At 37.2% G+C, this 24861-nt stretch overlaps 3 protein-coding genes across 6 annotated transcripts in view; 1 reads left to right on the top strand and 2 right to left on the bottom strand.

The window, feature by feature from the left end:
* Window positions 1-508: 508 nt before the first annotated feature.
* On the top strand, window positions 509-7735 carry hmbsa (hydroxymethylbilane synthase a). Of its 2 annotated transcripts, none has more exons than XM_055199383.2 (14): window positions 509-771; window positions 1846-1899; window positions 2494-2566; window positions 2924-2973; window positions 3882-3937; window positions 4394-4471; window positions 4681-4758; window positions 4934-5009; window positions 5161-5274; window positions 5549-5587; window positions 5981-6100; window positions 6459-6512; window positions 6650-6736; window positions 6823-7735. In XM_055199383.2, the coding sequence occupies exons 1-14, from the start codon at window positions 736-738 to the stop codon at window positions 6991-6993; spliced, it is 1086 nt and encodes a 361-aa protein (XP_055055358.2). In that variant the 5' UTR covers window positions 509-735; the 3' UTR covers window positions 6994-7735. The 2 variants fall into 2 exon arrangements, with proteins under 2 accessions (XP_055055358.2, XP_055055359.2); XM_055199384.2 differs by lacking the exon at window positions 509-771 and adding an exon at window positions 1661-1750.
* Window positions 7736-8507: 772 nt separating this feature from the next.
* h2ax (H2A.X variant histone) lies at window positions 8508-9161 on the bottom strand. The gene has a single exon (XM_055199398.2). It carries the CDS (start codon window positions 9077-9079, stop codon window positions 8651-8653), a length of 429 nt encoding a protein of 142 aa, XP_055055373.1. The 5' UTR covers window positions 9080-9161; the 3' UTR covers window positions 8508-8650.
* A 1227-nt stretch (window positions 9162-10388) lies between these two features.
* c2cd2l (c2cd2 like) overlaps window positions 10389-24861 on the bottom strand; it is a 34116-nt gene continuing 19643 nt past the window's right edge. For 2 of the 3 annotated variants that reach the window (XM_055199386.2, XM_055199385.2), the window contains exons 3-15: window positions 23628-23723; window positions 23291-23410; window positions 22833-22946; window positions 22474-22587; window positions 22188-22290; window positions 19208-19340; window positions 18600-18664; window positions 18385-18506; window positions 16461-16632; window positions 16258-16362; window positions 13798-13931; window positions 13118-13355; window positions 10389-11423 (exon numbers count right to left, since the gene is read on the bottom strand). In XM_055199386.2, the coding sequence (XP_055055361.2) occupies window positions 11170-11423; window positions 13118-13355; window positions 13798-13931; window positions 16258-16362; window positions 16461-16632; window positions 18385-18506; window positions 18600-18664; window positions 19208-19340; window positions 22188-22290; window positions 22474-22587; window positions 22833-22946; window positions 23291-23410; window positions 23628-23723 (1770 nt within the window). In that variant the 3' untranslated portion in view covers window positions 10389-11169. The remainder of the gene's footprint in view (window positions 11424-13117; window positions 13356-13797; window positions 13932-16257; window positions 16363-16460; window positions 16633-18384; window positions 18507-18599; window positions 18665-19207; window positions 19341-22187; window positions 22291-22473; window positions 22588-22832; window positions 22947-23290; window positions 23411-23627; window positions 23724-24861) is intronic. The other variant, XM_055199387.2, reaches the window with a different exon arrangement.

Here is a 24861-nt window from a genome sequence, read left to right as displayed (position 1 = left end):
AATGTAATAAATTTGCTTTTTGCAACGTTACAGTTGATTGATATTAAACATATTTGTTTAATTGCCCTTTCTCGATTTTTTTGGGTTGACCTTAAAATTTCAAATGAAAACGAAGTAACAACTTTAGATTAGTGAGTGTGACATTTTACTATGTTTGAGAAATCCCACATTTTTCTATATTTTTTCACAAGTCAAGAGTAACTCGTATATTACTTTTTCAAACATCTACGAACATTATTTATGTCAATAAGTCACGTAATTAATGTTTTTGAAATAGATTATACTAGAAATGGAGAGTAAAATAAGTCTTTTTAGTACAATAATTTTTATATTTAAAATATTAGATTTTTTTTAATTGATTATATTCAACTATTATTTTATCGAACAAAGGTATTTAATAGAAATTCCACTATGCTTTTTAATTTTTCAGTCTTGGGGTAAAATGCTTCATAAACACAACGACTTTTACTGAACAATGTCATTGTTATGTATCGTATGTGTATGCGCAGCGTGGTGCTGCCCGAGGAGCTTGAATACACACAAGCACGTTGCTGTCAGACGGAAGTGTCGATCCCATCTGGGTCATTCGGTAGAAATGGAGTCACGCGCAAAGGCTTTGGGAGCAAGCGTTTAGAAGTAAGAAGTCACTCGAAACAATTGCTTAAATGACTGAAAACTATTGATACATTTCCGGAAACTTTAGAGACTGCAGATAGCTCCAATTTCTTTGTGGAAATGACTGAGAGTGAGAAGAACATTAGTATCTCTCAAGTAAGTAACTCCTCAAGTTAATGGTGACATTTCATTGGTTAGTTCAACTGCCTTTCAACCGTCTTGTATTTCTATTGGTGCTTGAGAAGAGTTTAGATAAATAGGCGGATCTAACAACAAGTGATTTTTTTACACTGCCAATGTTTGATAATAAAATGTAACCTCATATATCAGTTAGTGCAGTGGTTCTAAACTGGGGGCCGCGAGATTGTGCCGGGGTGCACCTGTTTTATGACACTTAATAAAATATATTAATTTATCATAAAATCTGTGGAATTAAACTTCAGAAAATAAGGCTACTAACCAACAGCACTACATTGTTTTTAATACGTTTAATACGTTTTGTTTAATTAAAATGTTAGGTTTTAAAAAGTTTTAATGTCATACATTTTTTAAGGGGGCAAAGAAGGGCACACAAATTATTATTATTAAAATGACTAAAATAAACAAGTAAGTGAATAGAATTGTTGTTGCTTTAAAAAAAAATAATGTGTTGATTTTGTTTAGTAGTAAGTATTGATATCCAGTATCAAAGTAGGTATGCTCAGTCTCTTACTTGTCAGGAGCTTTTGGTTAATGTAACAAGTTTAAAAGTTGTGGTCTAACACAAGAATATTTCATCTTATAAAAAACTATTCTAGTCAAGGATATCCCCTGTTCTTTACTGTTTTGGAGTTACAATGGGCATAAACGCACTTGAAGATAAGTTTAAACAGCAGCAGTTTTGTGGAGACAACTGGACAAACTGGGGTTGGGCAATCACCCCAGATCTAACATGCAACTATCACTGCATTGGCACCTTTAGTTTATCAGCACGGCACAGAAAACAAAGGGTGTGGATATTACAAGAACGCTGTGAAGAATAAAATCTGCTCATCACCAGTAGCTCATTCATTCACTGGGCCTTGTGGCAGGCACATCTACTTCTGTAGACCTCTTATTCTGCAAAAACATGGACGGTCCATTCAAATACATTAGAGTGAGGGTTCGATTTAATGTATTGTTTTGGTAAAGTCATTCACAGGAGTTAAGATAAAAACTCAAATCAAATATTGTGACATTCTCTTATTTCAGGAAGGAAGTGGCAAAGTTGGTCGGGTCATTCGCATGGGAACAAGGAAGAGCCAGGTAATGTCCCTTAGTCTTGCAGTGTTCGAAAATGATTTCTTTCTCAAATTGATTTTTATTGTAACAATTCATTTTAAGCTTTACTTGTTGTTAACTTTTAGTGCATATGCAGACTACAATACAATACATCTATGTTTCTAACTTTGGAAAAAGAAAACCTATACTAAACGTGCCAATATGCCAAATAGATGAAATTATATACATATAACAAAAGAATTGTGAAATATTGAATTGTTTTAAGGGCACTGCATACTACATTCAAGGTTTTCTATACTGTAGAATTAATGAAGTCGATAATAGAGAAATTTATAAAGCACATGAAAAACGTCAATTTAGCATATGTTTACCTGGAAACATTATTGTGAGGTATAAATACTGTAATTAGATTCAAAGTGGTAGAAACTGTTGTTAAGTATGCAGATAGCCAAATGGACATGGGTGGGAAAACGAATATGTTGATCAGATAAAAATTGCCCCTTGTTACAATAGCACTTACAGGGAGTGGCTACTAGCATTTTTTCATATGTCACTCACCTTAAATGTTGAGAAAACATTTGTCATTTTATCAATAATTTGGATGTGTGTCTCTCTCAGCTGGCTCGCATCCAAACAGACAGTGTGGCCTTCACACTGAAAGAGATTTATCCGGATGTTCATCTTGAAATAGGTACGAGAGGAAACTTGCATGCCATCATTTTTATGTTTATACTTTGTCAATGCTTTTTAAGTGCAGTGGGAAGCAGAGATATTAAAGATGTCTTGCCGTATATGCATTGATTAGTATCTGTGGATCTTGTCTGTACTGTTACACACACCCTGCCACCACTTTTTCTTTTTCTTTCATGCACTCACTGTTTGTCTAAGCACAGAGAGAGATTGTGTTCCACTAAGAATGTGTAATCCATACCACTGCTCCATTGCTGAATCCTACTGTCTGTGTCAAAAGAGATAAATGATGATGTCAGAAACGGAGCTAGTGTGAACATCTATTCAGCTCTGAACCTTTTTTCTGTGTCCGTTTCAGTTGCCATGTCCACAATCGGGGACAAAATCTTGGACACTGCATTATCAAAGGTAATGATATCAGTCCTGTCATCTTGTGCAGGTTCAGTTCAAAGAAATGCCTTTGAACTATGTAAGATGTTCTCTTAAAGGGACAATCCACTTTTCTTTGAACATATGCTCATTTTCCAGCTTTCCTAGAGTTAAACATTTGATTTTTACAGTTTTGGAATCCATTCAGCTGAACTCTGGGACTGGCGGACCACTTTTAGCATAGCTTGGCATAGTACATTGAGTCTGGTTGGGCCATTTGGCATCGCGCTCAAAGATAGCCGGGGAGTTCATATATTTTTCCTATTTGAAACTTGACTCTTCTGTAGTTACATCTGGTACCAAGATTAAGAAATTTACAAGTTGCAATTTTCTAGGCAAATATGGCTAGGAACTACACTCTCGTTCTGGCGTAATAATCAGGGGCTTTTCTGCTGTAACATGGCTGCAGGAGGCCGAAAATAGTCCCCCTAGTAACTTTCAATAGCAGGGGACTATTTTCGGGCACTGCGCAATATCATTGCGCCTCCTGCAGCCATGTTACGGCAGCAAAGTCCTTGTTTATTACGCCAGAATGAGAGTATTTTTCCTAGCCATATCTGCCTAGAAAATTGCAACTTTTAATTTTCCCGTTGGTCTTAGTACACAGTGTAACTACAGAAGAGTCAAGTTTTAAATAGGAAAAATATCGAAACTCTTTGGTTATTTTTGAGCGCGATGCTAAATGGTCTAATCAGATTCAATGGATTGTGCTAATCTATGCTAAAAGTGCTAGCGTCAAACCCGAAGATCGACTGAATGGATTTCCAAACTGTAAAAATCTAATGTTTAACTTTAGGGGAGCTGGAAAATGAGGATATTTAAAAAAAAAGTGGAGTGTCCCTTTAAAACCAATAAATAATGCAGTCTGTGTTGGTGACTTTTTTTAGATCGGTGAAAAAAGCCTCTTTACCAAGGAACTAGAGAATGCCCTTGAGAAAAATGAGTAAGTTTCAACAATCAATACTGGCCTTCTATTAGGGAGTGTCTGTTCTCATGTCAACTTATACTAAAATGTGCTATTCCTTAACCCTTTAAAAATCAAACATAGACCATTTATATATTAATATTTAAAACTATTTATTAGTTGATAATGACATAAAGTACTTCAGATTGATTTAAGTATTCATTTTATTGATTTAGAACATCAAATACCTCAACCTTATGTTATCTTGGCACACATTTAATACATAAAATCAGTTAGCCTATGTTCACTATTCAGCTGTGTTTTTTAATACTAAGAATTTATAATGAGGGGTGCATATAAGAAGATGTGGATGCAGATCTCTTAGATTGTTGATACTACTTGTTTTTGGGTATTTCTTTAAATGTGATATTATAAATATGCTTTATGGACCAATACAACCAAATAACAATTTTACATGTGCTTATTCACCACTAGAGTGGATATTGTGGTGCACTCTCTAAAGGACTTACCTACCTCATTGCCCCCTGGATTTACTATTGGAGCCATTCTTCAGTAAGTAGCTTTAAATTCCTACCAAAAATATCCATCCATCTATTCTCTAAAGCCGCTTGTTCTCTGATAAATCTAGGGAGGGCTGGAGCCTATCCCAGAATCTTGAGCCGAAGGCAGGGGACATAAAATATGAACTTGTGAATGTGATTTTTGGTCACGTAAATGTATGAATTGTAAACACCAATGGTACTTTGTATTGCTTTGCAAAGGCGTGAAAACCCTCATGATGCAGTGGTGCTTCATCCAAAGAATGCTGGACTTACACTGGACAGCTTGCCAGAAAAGAGGTAAAGATCAGCACAGGTTTTATATAGAAATGAATAAAAATTGCATACACAAATGCATGCATTCTTTTGTTATGATTTTTTTATGTCATTTTTGCCATTATTTACCCAAAGCTGTCAGAAACATCAGTATCAACATATTTTGAATATCAACATATTCGCCTTTGTTTGCTTCCAGTGTGATTGGCACAAGTTCGCTTCGCAGGGCAGCTCAGCTGAAGAGAAGATTCCCTCAACTGGAGTTTGAAAATATTGTATCCTACAGTTTTTATTATTTTGTGCATTTGTGTATATTTTTAATGGAAACATTTTCAATGGACTGTCAAGGCAAGCATGCATTCATTTAATTCTGTGTGTAGCATTGTAACGGTTCTATAGTATGTATCCTTAACCTTACCGCTATAGAGGGGGAATCTAAACACTCGTCTAAAAAAGCTAGATGAAAAGGAAGACTATGCTGCCATTATTCTGGCTGCGGCAGGCCTTAAACGCATGGGCTGGGAAAGCCGAATCAGTCAGGTTTGTGAAGCATTACAACTCTTTTAAGTCGTAGATTCAAGTTTCAAGACAAGGGCCATTACATCAAACTTAATATTCATTGATTGTATCAGAGGTATGAGCTCAGAGTATGATATCACATCCTTTGCTAACAATAACAGGCACATTATATGTGACCACTAACCAAATCTGGTGAATAGGCCTATTGTAGGAGTATAGTGAGTGATTACTGCCCTTGTTTGTCATGTTATTTGTAATGCATAATATATTTTTTATAAACTCTGGTTCATTTCAGATTCTGGGACCTGAAGATTGCATGTATGCAGTTGGCCAGGTAAATGTACAAATGTGCACAAACATTCAGAAACTTTAAAATAAGAAAAGGTTTTTTATGCAGTAAATGGAAACTGGTATTAAATTAATGGCATGCATTTTTCAGTGTTTATGCTCTTTATGGAGTTGTTTGGCAGTTGTTCATGCAAGAAACAAAACACCTGCAGCTGTATGATCAACAGTTCTGCTGCTACACACTATAAACACTAGAGGAGGAAACACCTGTCTAAAAATTGATGTCAACGGTTACAACTGTTAACATGCACATATTTAGTGTATGTTGCATGTTGAATTTCTGACCGAACTACTGTGAAACCACTGTATGAAAGCTGTACCAAACAACAGTATGCCAAATGGCATTCAGTATATAATATGATTGTGTCTTTATCATCAGGGCGCATTGGCAGTGGAAGTCCGAGCACAAGATAAAGACATTTTGGAAATGGTGTCTGTCCTGCATCATCCAGACACAGTGTTACGCTGTATCTCAGAGAGAGCTTTCCTTAAGCAGCTGGTGGGTACTGGAATACATGCATATCGAAGAGCTAAAAGCTTTGTACAGTCCTTAAAGTGTGTCATTTTTGTTAAAATATTTTTTTTTATCTCGGCTTAATATAAAGCGACAACCGTAAGCCATTTGTAGATTGGCTGTGCCAAAAAGTGTGCTGTGAAACATTGCATTTACATTAAAATTGCATTTAAACATTTAGTAAACACTTATATCCAGTACAATGAACATTACTCTGATCAGCCTCAGGTTTAAAGTGGGATTTGTTTGTGACATCATGTCAGATGGGGAATTTATGTATTTATACAAGACTTTGCGGCATTCACACTACTACCCATTTTTATTGTCCACATTGTGATTTTAGGAAGGAGGCTGCAGTGTGCCTGTGGCTGTTCATACAGAAGTGAAGGGGTCTATGGTAATACCACTAAACAGATCATAACTTTTATAAATATTCAGTTTCAATACTTACAATACTAAATGTCGATTGACAGTATACATTTGCATGAGTGTTGTAATAAGCATGAATGTAAATAATCTCTTTACTGTTTTCAGTTGTATTTGACTGGGGCTGTCTGTAGTTTGGATGGAGCTGACTGCTTGAAGGACACTATGAAGATAAGTGTGGAACTAGACAACAAAGTAAGAGTAACACTGTAAATTATCTTTTTCCCTAAAGTTTCTTGTATATAGAAATGACCATTAACACACAGTTGTTGTTTTTTTAGGTGAATGAGAGTGCACAGGAGTTTGCACACGTTGGGGTCACTGCCACCAATGTATCTTCGAATGCCCTTGAAGCTGCAGAGAAACTAGGTGTAGACCTGGCAAATGTACTTCTTGATAAGGGTGCCAAAGACATTCTTGCAACAGCCAGAAAACTGAATGATGCTCGATAACATTTTAGTTGCACCGGGTGTCTAAACTTGGTTTACATGGTGTTACTTTAAAAAGCAGTACACTCAATAGTGTGCTCCATAGCTAAGTTTTCATGGTTTAAAGAGTATTTATTAGTTTATCTAGTAAGTAACTTTTTCGTGTACCTTAGTGCCTTTATATAACAATGTTTTGCCACTATTATCTTGGCAGCTAAATCACACACAAGACACAGATGTTGTTTTACTATTTTGACGACTTCTCTCAGGCACACATTTTTTAATGAAAAATCATCTTTATAGTCTTGCAAATCAGGCTAGTCCAGATTAAATTGAGGTAGTCAAAATGGCTACCGTTTACGGTTGCCTTTAAGATTTTAAAATGGGTAGCTTTGACCTTACTGTACATCCCAGAAAATATTTGTATATTTTACAGGACATGATGCAAGACTCCTGTTTAATGTGCTGGATTTCATTTTATGAAAATGCCAAAATGGTGCTATTAATTTTCCTGAGAATTCACGACTACGTGACATCCAAAAATCTTTAAGTGAGCAGTCTAAAAATTTTGAGGAAAGCAATTTGTGCAACCAAGACAACCAGTTAGGTTGTATGCTCATTATATTTGTTAAGTGGATCAAAGGCGTTTATCACAAAGTGCCTCTACTAAGCTAATAAACCAAACGTGCCATAACCAGCAACGTTAATGTTCTCTGTAAAACTATTTCAGTGACTTGTGAATAAAGAAAACTATCACTACCAACAATTCTTATCATCTTTCGTGGATTATTTAAAAGGATAGTTCTCCAAAAAATGAAAATTCTGTCATCATTCACTCACTTTCATGTTACAAACCTGCATAAATTTGATGAACACAAAGGAAGATATTTTGAGAAATGTTTGTTAACAAACCCTTCGTGGATCCCATTCACCTCCACAGTAGGAAAAAATAATACTATGGAAGTAAATGGGGTCCATAAACATTTCTCAAGATATCTTCCTTTGTGTTCATCACAAAGAAATGTATACAGGTTTGTTACAAAATGAGAGTGAGTAAATGACAGAATCTTTTTTGGATGAAAACATCCCTTCAATGAAACCTGCAAAGTAACTAATAGATAATCAATACAAGTAAATTTAAAGGGATAGTTCATCCAAAAATGAAAATTCTGTCATCATTTACTCACTCTCAGGTTACAAACCTGTATACATTTTGTTCTTCTGATGAACACAAAGGAAGATATTTTGAGAAATGTTTGTAACCAAACCGTTTGTAGACCCCATTCACTTCTATAGTAGGCAAAATACTATGGAAGTAAATTGGGTCCGTGAATGGTTTGGTTACAGACAGTTCTCAAATTTATCTTACTTTGTGTTCATCAGAACAACGAAACTTATAACGTTAACAGGTTTCTAACAGCATGACAGAATTTTCATTTTCGGATGACCCATCCCTTTAAGCGAAGCACTAACTTACTTCACCCGGACAGGACGTTAGTTGGCTATTAAGTTACCTTTTAATAAAACACCCAAGCAGATATATAAAACAACATTTATTGTGAGGAAAAGCAAACCACTAGCAGATCATTTCAGAGTCAATATGGAAATTCGATCTTTTTCGAAGAATTGGGTGGCCCTTAAAAGGGCCGTTTGGTTGAATCAGTTCGGTGCAGCAATACTCTTAATACTCCTGTGACTGCGATGAGGCCTTCTTGCCAGATTTCCCTGTGCTGGCTGCAGCTTGGCCGGTTTTCTTGGGCAGAAGCACGGCCTGGATGTTGGGCAGAACACCACCCTGAGCGATGGTCACTCCGCCGAGCAGTTTGTTCAGCTCCTCGTCGTTACGGACAGCCAGCTGGAGATGGCGAGGGATAATACGAGTCTTCTTGTTGTCCCTCGCAGCGTTTCCCGCCAACTCGAGGATCTCAGCGGTGAGGTACTCGAGCACGGCAGCCAGATACACGGGAGCACCAGCACCTACTCTCTCAGCATAGTTGCCTTTGCGCAGCAGACGATGAACACGGCCAACGGGAAACTGCAGGCCGGCACGGGAACTGCGAGTCTTGGCCTTAGCGCGGGCTTTTCCTCCGGTTTTGCCTCTTCCAGACATGTCGATCACGTTTATCTTCTCAACTACTTGAAGAAAATAGTGAAGTCCAGCGTGGAGTTGCTGCAGTATTTAAGGACTGACTGAAGCGGGGTTGTGTAGCCCCACCTACAGTTTCGATTGGTTTAAGTTCTGAGACACGAACCTGATTGGGTGGTAAAGCAAAACGTAGAACGAATGGGACTTACTATTGGTTGGATTTTGACTGTGCATAATCAGCGCAAAAGAACGCACCAATCAGAGCACTGCTGAGGGGACTGATACGTAACGCCTATGTGCACCACTATTGGAGTTTCTTTATGCCAGTCAAACTTGAGCGGCAAATTCAAACCAATTGAACATATTCCCTCTGAATTTTAAAGCACATTTTTGGCGGAATATCAAATATCTTCATAAATAAATTCACTCACTGTTTCTTTTTACTTGCATGGTATTATTTGTGTAAATTTTAGATTAGCTCACGCACCGCGTGTAATTTTTAAGGTACAATATTGTTAAAAGACAGACTGGGGGAAAGAAGAGAGAATGGATTTTTAAAAATAATTTATTTCGAATAAATTAAACATCAAATGAACCACAATAATATAAAGCTCTGAATACCTCGTAAAGCCCACTTCCTTTGTTGTAGTTTGTTCGCTGTTATCATAACATTCTTTTATTGTATCACATTATTCAGGATTTATATTCAAGGAGCTTATCGATTATAGCAAACGTATAGCAAAAAGGGGCATAACGTTAAACTGCGAGGAAAAGGCATAACATAATTCAATTTGTCAACGTTTTATCTTTAGTATTTAGGTTGGAATCACTTGAAAAACATTTATCTTCCATCAGAGCTCTGATTTCTTTAACCAAACATTGATAAAACGAAGTTTGAAGGGGTGTGGTATACAGCAAATGTTTTCATTAACAGAAAACAGTAAAATGTTCAACTTGGTAACGTTATTGTAACAAAAAAATCTGTGGTGGTATAACAACAAATACAAGTTCTTATATTAAATAAATCACATGCGGATTCAGGTTCCTGGGGATGACTTTATTGCAACTAAATGAACAGAGGAAATATGCTATATTTACCGGGAAACGCCTGTTTTGTTCAAAAAGCCATCTCTAAAAAAATAACAAGCGTGATCAAGCGTATTTCTCCACGTTTGTAGTATCCCCTGAGGTTGTTCTCACGTGAACCATGAAAATATAACTGTCACCTGCAAATTCAGCGTGAAGTTAGCTCAACAAGGTATAGATCTACAATAACCGAGTTATTATTTTATAAATATAAGTTAACTGTTACACAAATGTAGTTGTCCTGTAGTGTCATATTGAGGGTTCAACTATACAACCAAAACACACAAACGCAATTTAGCGAGATAACGTTAGGCCTACAACCCGTTCCTTTTTCTTAATCAAATAGAAACATCATTATTATAAAATATTATCAAGCCACAATTAAAAGTCAAACATACCACTACTTAAAAACAGTGCGCATAAGATCTCTTCATCGTATAACAACAGCAAAACGTGAACAAAGCTCACAGCATGTAGCGTATCCGATTCTCCATACACTCCTAATGTGCTCGGGAGAAATAAATCAGTGCTGATAACAGTAAACGATGCACAAACATAATAAAATCGACGAAAAAAAGATTCCCCATTGTAAACAATCAGATTAAGATCCAAAGTGCAACTGATAAAACGAAATAAATAAGAAAACACATTGCAAAAGTGTTGAGGGCATTAATAGTCATGTGTCGCCCCCTTGTGCTCAACAAGCGTCACTGCACGACACTCTCATCCATTGTTTGTTCGACTTCAATCCATCCAAAAAGCAGTCTTTTCCAGTTTAATTAAATATCAGTCAACCTTAAATCACTTCCACATTTTGCGTAGTTTGCCATCATGAAAAGATGCAGTCATAGGTGGAGGATAAGGTTCTTATCATATAAACACCAAAGCAACTTTGCCTGGGGATGACGTGATAATCTAGAATGGAGGATAAGTATAACACAAATAACTTATTCTAGAGGAATATAGAGCCACTCATTTGACTGGTGCCTGCACCATTTCTTTTTCATTTTATGCTTTTTATTTCTCCTTCAGTTGTCTGCAGTGTTCGCCCCTCCATTGGCTGTGCTTGATTTGCCCTTTGTCTTGGATGAGCGGAAGGAAAAGCGTTTGATGAGGCGACGGGAGAAGCTTCCAGACTTCTTACGGCTGCTGGAGGAGCAAGATGCAGTGGACGAGTCGTTGCCCAGGTTGGACACATCCTCATGGGATTGACTGAAACTGGGCTCTTTCTCTCGGTGTTTCCTGCGGAACAGTAACTTGGTGCCACTGCGGAGGAATCCCACTAAAAAAACACATGATGCTAAATATTAAATGGTATAAAATGTCGGTATTTTAAGATATTACAGAGAAATTCAAACTTGCATACGAATATAAATACATTCAGCAGATGCTTTTATCCAAAGTGACAGTGCACCCATGACCTTAGCACTGTTAATGTAATGCTTTACCAACTGAGCTACAAGCCCAGCTAACAATTTTTGGTTCCCAAAACCAGTGGCGTAGCGTCTGGGCATGCAGGGTATGCACGTGCAAATGGGCCCAGGGCAATAGGGGGCCCGGCCCTGGGCCCGCCCCAGCTTTTAATAAAAAAAATGTTCAATTTAATTTTTATTTGTGGCAGCAATAAATATATTTTTGTATGCATATCATGGGAAGTGATTTCTTATTTCTCCGTAATGTCTAATTTCTCCGTCATTTCTTGTTTGTGTTTATTTATTTTTTTTGCACTCCGCGGCTGCCCCATCATTTTTTTACTTGATGCATCGCCGCGCCAAAAAAAAAAGAAAACACAGTGTGAGAGGTTACTATAGCGGCTATCTACATGTACATTAAGGAAGGACAAATATAAACATAAAAGTGGGGCCTCAAAGAGAAAAGAGAAGGCGGAGAAGTTAGTCACGAGTCACAAACTACCCAAAAACATTTCGTTTTTCTTTATTTAAATCTACCCATTAAAGTAAAAAAGTAAAGTAAAAATATTTGACTACCTTATTAAAAGTATATGTTGTTAACAGACCTGCACGCCACAGTTAACAGTGCCAATGGGCAAGGTTGGGGGGGGGCTTTGGCTTAAGGGGGCCCATAATTTTTTTTTTGCATATGGGCCCGGGACTCACTTGCTACGCCACTGCCCAAAACGTTTTCCTTATGTTAGTTTTTTGGTTCTAAAACGTTCCCCTAACATTATTTTTTGGTTCCCATAACGTTATTTTTTAAGGTTTGTTTTTGGTTAGCCAGGAAAGTTTTCTTTATGGAAAAGCACGTTATTTTTAGGTAAGTTTAACGGTTTTCTACGTTACGGTAACGTTATAATAACGTTATGGGAACGTTATTTTATGGTTACAAAATTAACAAAAAAATAACCATTAGAGAACTTCTGTACAAGTTATTTTAAGGTTATTTTAAAATAACCACCCTGCAACGTTATGGAAATGTTATTTTATGGTTGCAAAAAAATAAAACCTAAAAATAAAGTTTCCAGAACGTTATTATTTGGTTCCCAAAAATAACCAAAAACCAACGTTAGGGGAACGTTCTGTGTTTGCTGGTAGAACTGCAAAGCTGGTAGAGCGTGGTGATAGCAATGCCAAAGCCAAGGGTTTGATTCCCAGGGAATGCACACATTTTCATTCTGTGGATGAAAGTATCTGTCGAATTTGCAAATTTAAAGGCATAGTCACCCAAAAAAATCATTTACCTACTTTCATGTTGTTACAAACCTGTATAAATTCTGATGAACACGAAGGACGATATTTTGAGAAATGTTTGTAACCAAACCTTTCGTGGACCCCATTTACTTCCATAGTATTCTTTTTTCCTACTATGGAATTTCATCTCTCAAAATATCTTCTTTTGTGTTCATCAGAACAAAGAAATTTATACAGGTCTGTAACGACATGAGAGTGAGTAAATTATTACAGAATTTTCATTTTTGGGTGAACTATCCCTTTAAACTACACGTAAAAGCTGCTATACCTTTGTGGTCTTTGAGGCTGCGTGTCTCTAGCGCTCCGGTTGATCCCGTTTCAGACTCTGCATCATCCACGGACGGCCGTTCTGATGCATCAGACGGCGTGGTTTCTTCAGCATCCTGATGCGGGCCAGCGCCGTGGTTGTTGGGGGCTCCGCTGGGAGACTGCGCCCCCTGTAGGGCCGCGTCCATGGCTGCGGCGTAGCTCACTGATATGCCTGAGTCATCCTCACTAATGGGCACCTGTGGGAAGACAATTCGTGTTCACACAATGTTTCTTGTGTACGTGTCCTGTGAGAGATCAGACTGACCGAGAAACATCTTGGCTTCTTACGGACGGTGAATTTGTTAGTGAATTTGATACTGCAAACAGTCTGTCACCCAAGCAACAATCACTATGTTCTCATGATTTATTTGATGCAAGATGTTTACATGATACAATATGAATGAGCTTATGGTGACATAAACACTTAGATTACACATTACAACAACGCTAATATTGGCTAAATGTACAATATCAGTGATACAGTATTATAAATGTGTCTTCATAGCACATAGAGATGACTTAACAAACAAATTACCCAGGGGAAGCTCTGTTCTGCTTATTATTTCCCTTGATGCTTAACCAAGATGTTTTTTTGACACCGAATAAAAATGTTTGTATAGAAGAAGTTTAGTCTCTGACCTTTGATACCCCAGATATGATGAGAGTGCTGCGTTTAGTAGGCGTCTTTTTGGGTACCTTACTGGCCGACTCGGTCAGTTGCCGAATAGCTGTTTCTGCTATGGGATCCAGCCCATTGGGGAGCGTGCCTTCTGCTTGGGAATAAAACATTGATACAAACAAGATCACAAACCTTCCCGTACTTCTTCAGTGTGAATGTACTTGCACTGCAAATACAGCAAAATGTTTTGCAATAATATATAGATATACACATACATATGTACGGTATAGTTTTTATGCGGTTTGGCTGTTTGTTTATACGTTTATTGAACATTTTGGTTTCAGTTTTTTAAATTACCTTAAAATGACTAAGCTACCCAAAAACCGCCACATGTGATCCTAGGGACAAAAATGCCCTATTTAAAACCATTATGACTACCATTTTTGACCCCCCATTTATCTTAACATAAACTAATACATACCTTTATGTCAATATACCATTTTGAACTACTGGCATTCAAGTTTTAATTTTTATACTTATCCACCAGTAGGCGCTATTTTTTACCATTTCATGCATTCATCAAAATGTCACAATTTTTGCTGTTTTCTGCGGACCGCATTGCTACTGAAAAGATAAACCTTTAATGTTGAAAAATGTTGTGTGTGTAAAAAAAGTGTGTGAGTGGTAAGGGGGTGGGGGTGATGTCGGGGTGGGGTCAGGGTTGAGTGGGGCAGGGGGGCATATTCAACATATCCAAATTCTTCTCTCTTTGAAGGCCACATTCTGCATTATAAACTAATTCAGTAATAAAAACGATGATAGTCCAGAACCGAAACAAAATCAATCTTCATTTTGGTTCTCGCTCATGTTGTTTAAAAGACTGAATCGTTTAAAGTGGAAAAAAATATTGACGTATGATATTTTTAGAGCAGTTTTTGGGAAGGTGGCATTTTGGCCTTAGGATCACAAGTGTGAGTTTTGTACAAAATCTGACCCTGTTCAAAAAATAACAATGCATCAAAATCAATGTTGCTACCAATCTTTGACCCATCCTAGGGTCTAATAATAATTATAATCAAATGGTAGTTCAAATGTTTTTTATTTTTGAAAAAAAATTATATTAAAAAACATGGGTTAATGTAAACAAACTGGCATGTAAAGGGTTAAAATGTCCACAAATGTAATTAATATTTGATATGTATGTTTCAGGAAAAATACGTTTTAAAAGACTGAATTGTCTATAGTGGAAAAAAATATTGACGTATGATATTTTTAGAGCAGTTTTTGGGAAGGTGTCATTTTGTGGCTTTAGGATCACATGTTTTTTCTGTATAAAATCTGATTCTGTTCAAAAAATAACAATGCATCAATGTTGCTACCAATCTTTGACCCATCCCAGGGTATAATAATAATCACATGGTAGTTCAAATGTGTTTTTGGAAGATATTTTTTGTTTTTTCTTAAAAAAAAAAAACAAGGGTTAATGTAAACAAATGGGCATATAAAGGGTTACATTTCCATAAATTAAATTATTTATATATACAGTTTTTGGGAAGGTGACATTTTTTTACCTTAGGAACACTTACGTAAGCTTTTTTTTTACTTCAAATGACCTGAGAAAATAAGTCTACTTTTTAGACAAAAACCATAAAATCTTTTCTTAAACACTTAATTCAAGAAACCCCCAAAAACTACCGCATTGGCAGATTTTTTACTTGTTTTAAACTCAAATTCACTTAAATTGTATATTTTTGTGTAAAACTAGACTTATTTTCTATTTAATCAGTTTTTTACGTGCACGGTCAAATACACAGCCTTTGCAAATCATAGTGCATCTCCATAATTTTTGTTGTTTGTCGTGAATCAGTGTAAACGTGAATCTTTTTAACTCTACCCGCCATTGAGGAGTAATTAAGAGAAAACATTTGGATGAAAAACATGTTCCTGATAAGGTTTTATGGTTATCTATAATACCGCTTTATAAAAAAATTGAAGCAAAAAATTATTTATTAATTTTACACTCCGTTTATGTTTTGATAATCATTCTAAATCTGATCTCTAACAAAATTCCTTCAAAAAAATGCAACTATTTCAGCTTTTTGCAATATAGCAACAAAAAAAAAAAAATATATATATATATATATATTTAAGAGTTTATAAGCAAAGAAAAAAATCTAGGTAGGATTAAAAGTTTTTTTCCCGTTTTGTTTGTTTGTTTCAAAGCAGAGGGTCTGTTCTTTCATTTGATACATTTGTATGTTTATATATTTATAAAAGAAAAATTTCCTTTAAGGCATTTTGTGAAACTTTTGTGAAAATCACAAAAATGCTGGTGGGCAACTTCAAAAAAAAAAGTCTGACGGGGAATGAGTAAACATTGTGGTTGTAAGTGCATTTTTTCTTAAATGCAAAGGAAACTTTTCCATTTTGTACAACATTGTTGTTCTGTAAACGTTATGTAGCCTTAATAAAGAGCTCACTGTTGGGAGTGGTGCTGGCACTGGAGCTCTGTGAGCTGTTGGTGAGCACAGTGGAAGTCTTTTCAGTCACCTCCACCTTTGAGGGAGACCTAGACGGAGAGTCTCCTGCAGTTACAGAAGAGGAAACCAAATAAGGTACAACTACCAAGTCACTATAATCGCTAAAGAAAGGCATGTATGCTCTTGTAAAAAACAACCTGTACCTAGTTTACGATCTACTTTCAGCCGTGATTGGATGGTGGTCACTGTGGTGACAATGGTGCCATCAGGCATGATGGTGCGGTCCACATCCACCTTCTTTGACGGGGTGACTGAGGATCGCAGAGGTGTGACGTTCTGACAAGAACGTAAATCACTGGACTCCAAACACAACAGCTGTAGGGGCAGAGAAATATAAATATTTTTATTATAGTACAGCCACAAGTTTCTTCAAACAATGACAATCTTAACGTTGCATATCTCTGTTTATACTATCAAAGATTATTCATTTTTTTGTACCTGAATTTGTACCAGATTGTGTGTCTAACAAGTCCAGTAAACAGGGTACTAGGTTAAATTAAGAAACAGTTCAGTTATCGAGTTAATCAGAGACAAGCTGAGTGAGTGTTCAGTTCACAGGATGTACCGCTGTAATAAGATATGTTTTCCGTTAAATAATTCACATTGACTTTTTGAACAAACCCTTATCAGTGTGCTCTAAAGTGACTTTCTCAAGGTAAATCAAAGTAACTCAATTTGCTTATGTACTTACACCATTCCAGCATCTTTGGCTATATGTATGGTGATAAAAGGTTAATCTATGCACAAGTTAAAGGGACAGTTCCCACAAAAATGAAAATGGTCAATGGTCCCGTACACACTGCATATTAATTAATCCTGTTCTGTACACACACAGTTCAGTAATTTACAGGACTGACAACCGCATTCTACAACCGAATTAACTCCCGCAAAATGCAGGTAGTGACAACCGCATTTACAAAAACTCTGCATAGTTGAGTGTACATAACCAAACTGGACAACTAGTAGTTAATAAAGTGTTTAAACGTGCATCATGGACCTGACAGGTCACTCTTCCGAAAAAATAAATGCCTAGAAGGGGAAAAAGTCGTTTGTATTCGCGGTGCAGAAAATAACAGAGGCACGAGCGTTTGCTGACTAGTGTTGCCAGATCTTGCACAAAAAAAAAAATAAAAATCCAATAATAAACCGAAATAAATCCAAAAGCTTTACCTCAAAGATCAAAATATTGGGACCGGCACCATCACACTTTATTACGCTTCATGAGCCAAAAGCCTTAACGATTATGCACCAAAATGGTATGTGCGTACAAAAAAGACGAGGACCTGGCAACACTGCAAGACAGCGCTCTGTGGAGCAGCCTCAAAAATGCATACAATGCACAACGCCAAAACGGAGGTTTATTGCAAAACATAACGCTGTTAAATTATTTTGGTCAAAGCTGTAAGTGATAAGCACGTGAGAAGGCAGAACGTTGCTATGGTTGTCTCTGTGTCAATCATCACATTTTCGGGAGTGAGTCTTTTTCCGTATAGACATGTAACGAACATTTAGGGGTTTCACTCCCGTATTTAAATGCGGTTGTCACTCCTGAAAGTTTCTAGTGTGTACAAGGCCAATATTTACTCACCCTCATGTTGTTACAAAGCTATATTAATTTCAAAGGAAGATATTTGTAATGAGGCAGGTAACAGAAGCACCATTAACTTCCATAGTAGGAAAAAATACTACTGTGGAAGACAACAGACATGAGATTGTAAGTAAATAATAAAAATATTTTCATTTTTGCGTGTTTAATACACAAAAGGTGATCTATGCACACATGGTGGAAGTGCAATTTAGCATCACCAATTCACCTAACTTGTATGTTTTGGACTGTGGGAGGAAACCTGGAGTTAAAAACACAGAGACAAAGGGAGAACATGCAAACCAAATTTTACACAGAAGTACTTCCAGACCCAGCCGGGACTCAAACCGGGGACCTTCTTGCTGTGAGGCAACAGTGCTATCCACTAGTAAACCAAAATGTTTTGCACATTGATAATCTTTTCATTCATCTGTCTACCATCATAATTTCAGTCAAAAGCTCTAATGTAAGACGCCACTCACCTCTAATGTTATGATAGCAGTTGGAGCCAAACCATGACCCGGAGTGACGGACAGCTTGTGCTGTCCATTAGGAATCTTTCTAGAGGGATCCAATGGTAAGGAAGCATGACCAGGCAAAAACTCTAAAACAAGAAATACAAGTATATTATGTAATGCAAAACAGACTGTTGCAGGAATGTGCCCACTGTAATCTTACAAACACTGATATGACTCACGCTCTCCCTTGCTGTTTTTCTCCACAAGCCTCACTTTGAGTTCTTTGGTTTCTGGTGCTAAATCCCTAACAGACACAAATAAAGAACAGCATGTATTTATCACAAACACTGCTTATGCTGTGCAATACAAAACACACACATACACTAAAATTCGTTTTGTATGTGATGCTGAATAATAGAGGAGCTGGGATATTTCTGTATTACATTAGCATTGTTGGAGAAATATCCCACATGGCTCCACATCAGCAATCTGTATGCTGGCCATAAGAAATAAATTGACCAATCTGCTAACTGGCAATGCAGGAAATGGTGACGGGTTGGGAATGGTTGTAATTAAATGTGCTAAATAGCTCTTTGTTTCCCTGGGAGTTGGCATTCACAGAGCCAATGGTGGAGCTGCATGCAGCTTCACACCTTCATTCATGACAAAAACAAGAGGAATTTGAAGAACAGGCTTTCTTTGAGTTGAATGGCAGGTGTTAATGAATTCAAAACAGGCTATCAGTCTAGTAAGATGGAGAAAAATAAATAAAAATGGCCTCGGTCAGATGGTTTATTTTTTTTACAGTGTTTTCACTGATGCATATCTAAGATACTTGTGTGCTTACAGTGTAATGTCATCAGTCCAATGCAGGGCTGCTCCAGTACTAGAGGAAGGTGTAAGGAAGCCTGTTCTTCGTTCAATGGAGGGAGTGTCCAGACTCAGTACACAACAAAGCTCTCCAGAATGGGTCTGACATCCTGGGAAAGAGTTAAGAAAAACATTTATAAAGAAAAACAGACCTTTTGCATTATAAAAGTGCACAGACTTTAGAAAAACAGTTCTATCAGATATATTTTTTTAAAGAAAGCATTATATTTGGGTCACCGTAATGTCGGTTTAATAGAGATTTTTTTCAACTTTAAAAATCTAAAATAGTTTAAAATTAGTTTTTACTCAAAAAAAAAAAAAAATGTATGTCTAAAAAACCTTTTATATTTATGCATTTCACAGATGCTTTTATGACTTACAATGCATTACAAGGTATACATTTTTATCAGTATGTGGTCCTTGGGTTCGAACCCATCACCTTTTGCGCTTCTAATGCAATGCTCTTCCACTGATTTATACAGAAGCAAATGAAGAGTTGGTTCCAAAACGCAATAAATCCATTTTCACTAATTTTGGTAAAAATGTGTTTTATACCATGAAAGTGACCAGACCAAAAACACTATTTTCTGTTACAAACTTTCACATAGCATCTTTAGGTTATAATAACATTAAAAATTCAAATCCATAATTTGATTTTCAAAGATTTATTATAAAAACTGATAATTTTTTTCCCGCAAAATGCAATAAATCGATGACAGCATGAGTTTTTTTCAAAATTATATAAATCTATTGAATTAATATATAAATGTGAATTCATCTTTGCCATGTAATATTCATTTAGTTGACTAGTGGTACACACTGATAAAAAAACATTAATGTCATTAATCAAAACACTTACTTTGTCATATTAACAATACTGTCATTGCTGCTGTCGTTTGAGAACAAGCAACAACCGGCATTTTTCCTTCGCTCGAGTGCCTCTCACGTAAATTATTAGATTTTGACGGCTTACGTTTTTTCCCCGCCACAGAAAACCACCACAGGTTTATCAATGCCATCAAAGTTCTTAGTTTGTTTTTGTTTGTTTGTTGATCACGAAGTACAAAGTAGATGAGGAAAACAAGGATTCTATGTGTATTCAAAGCGCCGCCATTATTGTTTTCAATGCGTGGAATGGTGCGCTGTAATTGGTGAAGCGGATTTATTGCATTCTGCAGAAAAAGTCACGGTTGGTGTAAGCCACGGTTTGGAAAAAAAGGGAGAAAAGGTGACAGAATAACACAGAGGATATTGGATTTTGCATAAAATTAAGAATTTACTTTTTAATACTGACCTGATACAATACTGATTTCGGTAGTAACTATATATTTTTTTAAATGCCGTTTATCACGTTTTGGAACCAGACTCTTTAAATATTTGCTATATAAAATATATCCCATATTATGGGGGAGTTTTTACCGGCATATTTTTTCTCTCCCCCAAAATTACAGTGTTTATATTTAGCTCAACTGGTAGACCATTGCGATAATAGCAAAAATGTCAAGGGGGTGTGATCCCCAGGGCACAGTAAGTAACTTTGTATTTAAGTGTCTGCCAAATGGGTTAATGTAAATGTATTCGGAAACATGGTGAAGTTTCCGGTCCAAATACCCTATGCTGAAAATGTCAATTTTTGGGTGTGCTGGAAAAAGTGCTGCTTCCCTTCCTATTTGTGTACGCGAACTTACGTGCACAGTCGAAAGCACAGCCTTGCCAAGTATAGTTTATTTTACAGACATTCGATGCATATGCATTGTGAACAATGCAATGCGTCCCCTGGGCTACATGCTACATTCTCCTGTGGGTGCATACGTGACCTATGCATACAATGTATGCAGGGTAGGGATAGGACGGTATGAAAATTTCATATCATGATTATAGTCACCAAAGTTATCACGGTTATCAATATTATCATGGTTTTGTTATGTTGCGTTTACACCAGCAACGGCAGAGGCGTCAAAAACGCGCTATTCGCGTGTAGTTGTACACTTGAACATTTGAGTTCACTCGCTTCATTCGCGCGTGAAAGCCGCACGTGAAATTCTAGTCATTCGAGAAATCACGCAGAAAATCACGTCACTACTACAGCAAGGTCCTGATTGGTGTACCGCGTCGCAGGATAATAATCCATGTGTAATCGTGTCTTTGCATTGACTTAACGCGTAAATCACCTGCGCTTGCCGCCTTTACCGTGGCTGGTGTAAACGCAGCATTAAAATGAGATGGAAATGTTCAAAAAGAACCGATAGACACACTGAAAACATTTGAACAAGGTTTATTTTTGAAAATCACTATTTAATGTTTCATGTCCCTGAAATTATTTCTGTGGTAAAAAATAAATAAATCTGTATAATAAGTTTACAGTGAATGAATACAATACATTATCCCTTAAATGCCTTCTTTTGCAAAAAAATTATATTGCATGTGCGCGCCTGCTTCAAACTGATTCTGTCTGGACAGGATTTACCGAGAGTTTTCAAAATCATGGTAATTAAACACGGTTGTAATAATATTTAAATTTTAAACGATAATCCTAACCGTCAGGAAATTTTATCATGGTTAATCGTGAAACCAGTAATCGTCCCATCCCTAAGGTTACAAAAATCTGGCAGGGTTCCAGTGAAAATTTTGCAAATTGGGCCATGTGCACTGTAGGCGGACCCTCGCGTACACACAGAAAATGGACTATATGGGCTTTTTATGTTACCTATGTGCAGTAATGAATTATGTAAAGAAGATTTTAAATAGAAATTATGACCTAATTTTTCTTTTTTTTGACAGTGTGGGCGGGGCCTACGCAAAGTGACATCAGTTTTCTCAGAAAACGCCAACAGCATGTCCCATAAGACTGTTGTGGTTTCATTGGGATTTAAAAAAAAGAAAAAAGTAGTGGGCACAATTATGTTCAAACAACATGTCATTTCTCATCACTGTGTAACTGAAGGTTCTTTTTATACCTTTCTTGACACTGGTGGCTTTGAGCTGATGTACCATAATCCTTTTGACAAGTGAGCTCTGAGACGGAGAGTTCAGACCACCGAGCTGCTTCGCCCTTGGAAACTATAAATAAGAGTGTGAATGTTTAATAACCTGCAAATTGCATGCGTTTACTAATAAAGAACACATCACAACATGTTACTCAAGTGTTGCTATCAAACCAAAACACAGCATCTGAGTTTCAAAAGTTGACCTATGGTAATAACCCCTACAGTGTGATACAGCAATGGATACTGGTATTTTTACCGCAGGGCTTGATACACAGGCTCTCAGGTTGAGGATCATCGCGGGGTGTGTTGTGTACAGTGTGTCCTCGACCAGGGCGGCAATCATATCGCTGTCCGCTGCTCCGTCAGAGCCCTAAAGGTGAAAAAGACATTACAGATCATTTCTTGGATAAAATTTTTGTTGGCTTGCATTAAAAACAATGATTGTGTCCCATAATTGTGTTGTAATGTGTCACATTGGCCCTAAAGTGAGCATCATTGCAATGGCAGGACACAGTAACTGAACATTTTGTTGACATTGGCATTGTGTTGACATTTCTTGGGGATAGATCTGGCTCAACTATGCTCAGATTAAGACAAAAACGGTTCGACTCTTACCTCTTTATGGACTCTTTGGCATGACGTTACGGTTAAAGAAAGCCGAGGTTGCCTGGAGAAAGTCCAGGATACAAGGAGACCCTCTTCCTCCACCTCCTCAAGACAGACCTTCAGCTACAGAAGCCCACATACAACATATTTTCACACAGGGAACATATTTCACAAGGCATTTAATTTGCAAAAGCAATATAATCGTCGCCTGCCGCTTCATTTTTTACTAGCCAGAGATGAAACATTAAACTGTGGCACTGCGCATCAAGTGCCGTCATTTGTTTGAGATGAGTATCGCATGCAATATTCATAGCCACTAAACCTCACAATCTACATTAAGCGATTGAGATGGAAAAGCTGGCAAACTGAGAGCCCCGGAGAGGACGTCAGACTAATGAAAGTTGAGTGTGCAGCTATGCAGACTGATGCAAACTCGCGAATGCAAATTCCTTTCATTTGTATTTTACCTGAGCCTGCATGGGCTCCATCGTGATCTGGTAGGTCTCCATGGAAACGGCTGCAGGTGACTGCTGAGTGACAGTCACGGGGAACGTTATGGTGTCAACAGAACAATTGCACTGCAGGACCTGGTAGTGGTTGAGAGTTTGATGAACAGAGAGTGATGGTGAGAGACAAAACATGTTGGCACTTTATGACGTATAGAAAAAATACAAATTTTGACAGGATAGATACATTGGCCTTAATTTGCTAAATGTTTATGTACATAAATATGCAATATGTTATAGCATGCATAAAAATGTTTAGGTTTCCCTAATGCTCAGGTAGATGCATTTGACTGCTTACCATGCTGCGTGCTGATTGGTCTGTACAAGTCACATGGTCAATGGATGCTGACTTTGGGAGCTGAAGGCTGTCATCAAAGGTGATTTGAATGGAGCTCTAAGAAGAAATAGAGACAGTCAGTTAGTTTATCTGCATATAAAATTGCAGTCGAGATCTGTGAAGAGGAGTTCGGTGCCATCACTCTGCACGGTTCAGATTTGTCTCCTGGGCTAAATATTTATTTGCATGTTTATATTAAGCAGGTGCATTCATAGATCTTCTCAGCTTCAAGAAATTCCAGCTACATGGATAGATGTAGGTGATAAACAGGCAAAGCAGAATTCCAATATCATTTACGGTACTACTTGCCCTGCAACGCTTTCATGATTTAGTAAAGTGCAACTGAGAGGAAAAAAGAACCATTTTAATTAAAAACCTGCATAAATCGCTAAACAGAACGAGTGGGTGTTGAAATATAAAACAAACAGCAATCTAGTTAAGTTCTTGAGGAAAAAACAGGTTCCTTTCTACAAGACTTTTTGCCCATATCTTACTAACAAGGGACATGCCCAGTGGCAGCTCGTGACTGCTTATCCGAGGGGCGCAAATTCAAATTAAGTGTTCGGAGTGTCATGTGTGTTGCTCGTGTTATTAAAATATGTGTTTGTTGCATTGCAGTATGTAAACCATGCATCACGTGTTTTCTCAAAATAATTGCCTGCTGCACACGCGTCAAAACCGTTTATGATAAAAGAGACGCTCATGTTCACAAAATACACGTAAGAAACTCCCTTAACAGGAACCACACACATGATGGGCTACATACATGTTGTGATAAACTTCGCATCGAGCGCCCTTGAAAAAAAGTCACCGGCCGTCACTGGACATGCCTTAGCATTTATTGTTTTTATATGCAGATAATACTAGGTACAATGGCCTAGCACTATCCCACGTCGTAGCAGGAAAACTTCTGCAGTTTTAGAATCTTTAAAAAAGCATTTTACCAATGGGGACATCCCAATGTCCCTAAAACAATATGGACAGAATAAGCTCACATCTGGGGACAAACCTAAAGGTACATTCAAGTAGTAGGTAAACATTCAACACTACCTTTAGCCAAAAACATTGGTCAGCAAAACCCATAATCAGGATATGACATAATTCTGTCTAGGCAAACATGGCAGACTGCCATAGTAACAAGGTGCCAACGAAACTATTCATGCCAGACTTCCGTAGATTGCAATCATGTATTGAA

The sequence above is a fragment of the Misgurnus anguillicaudatus genome, chromosome 22 (assembly GCF_027580225.2).
Source record: "Misgurnus anguillicaudatus chromosome 22, ASM2758022v2, whole genome shotgun sequence".
Lineage (NCBI taxonomy): Eukaryota > Metazoa > Chordata > Actinopteri > Cypriniformes > Cobitidae > Misgurnus > Misgurnus anguillicaudatus.
Note: the sequence above shows the minus strand (reverse complement) of the source record. Positions and strands in the feature narration are given on the sequence as shown.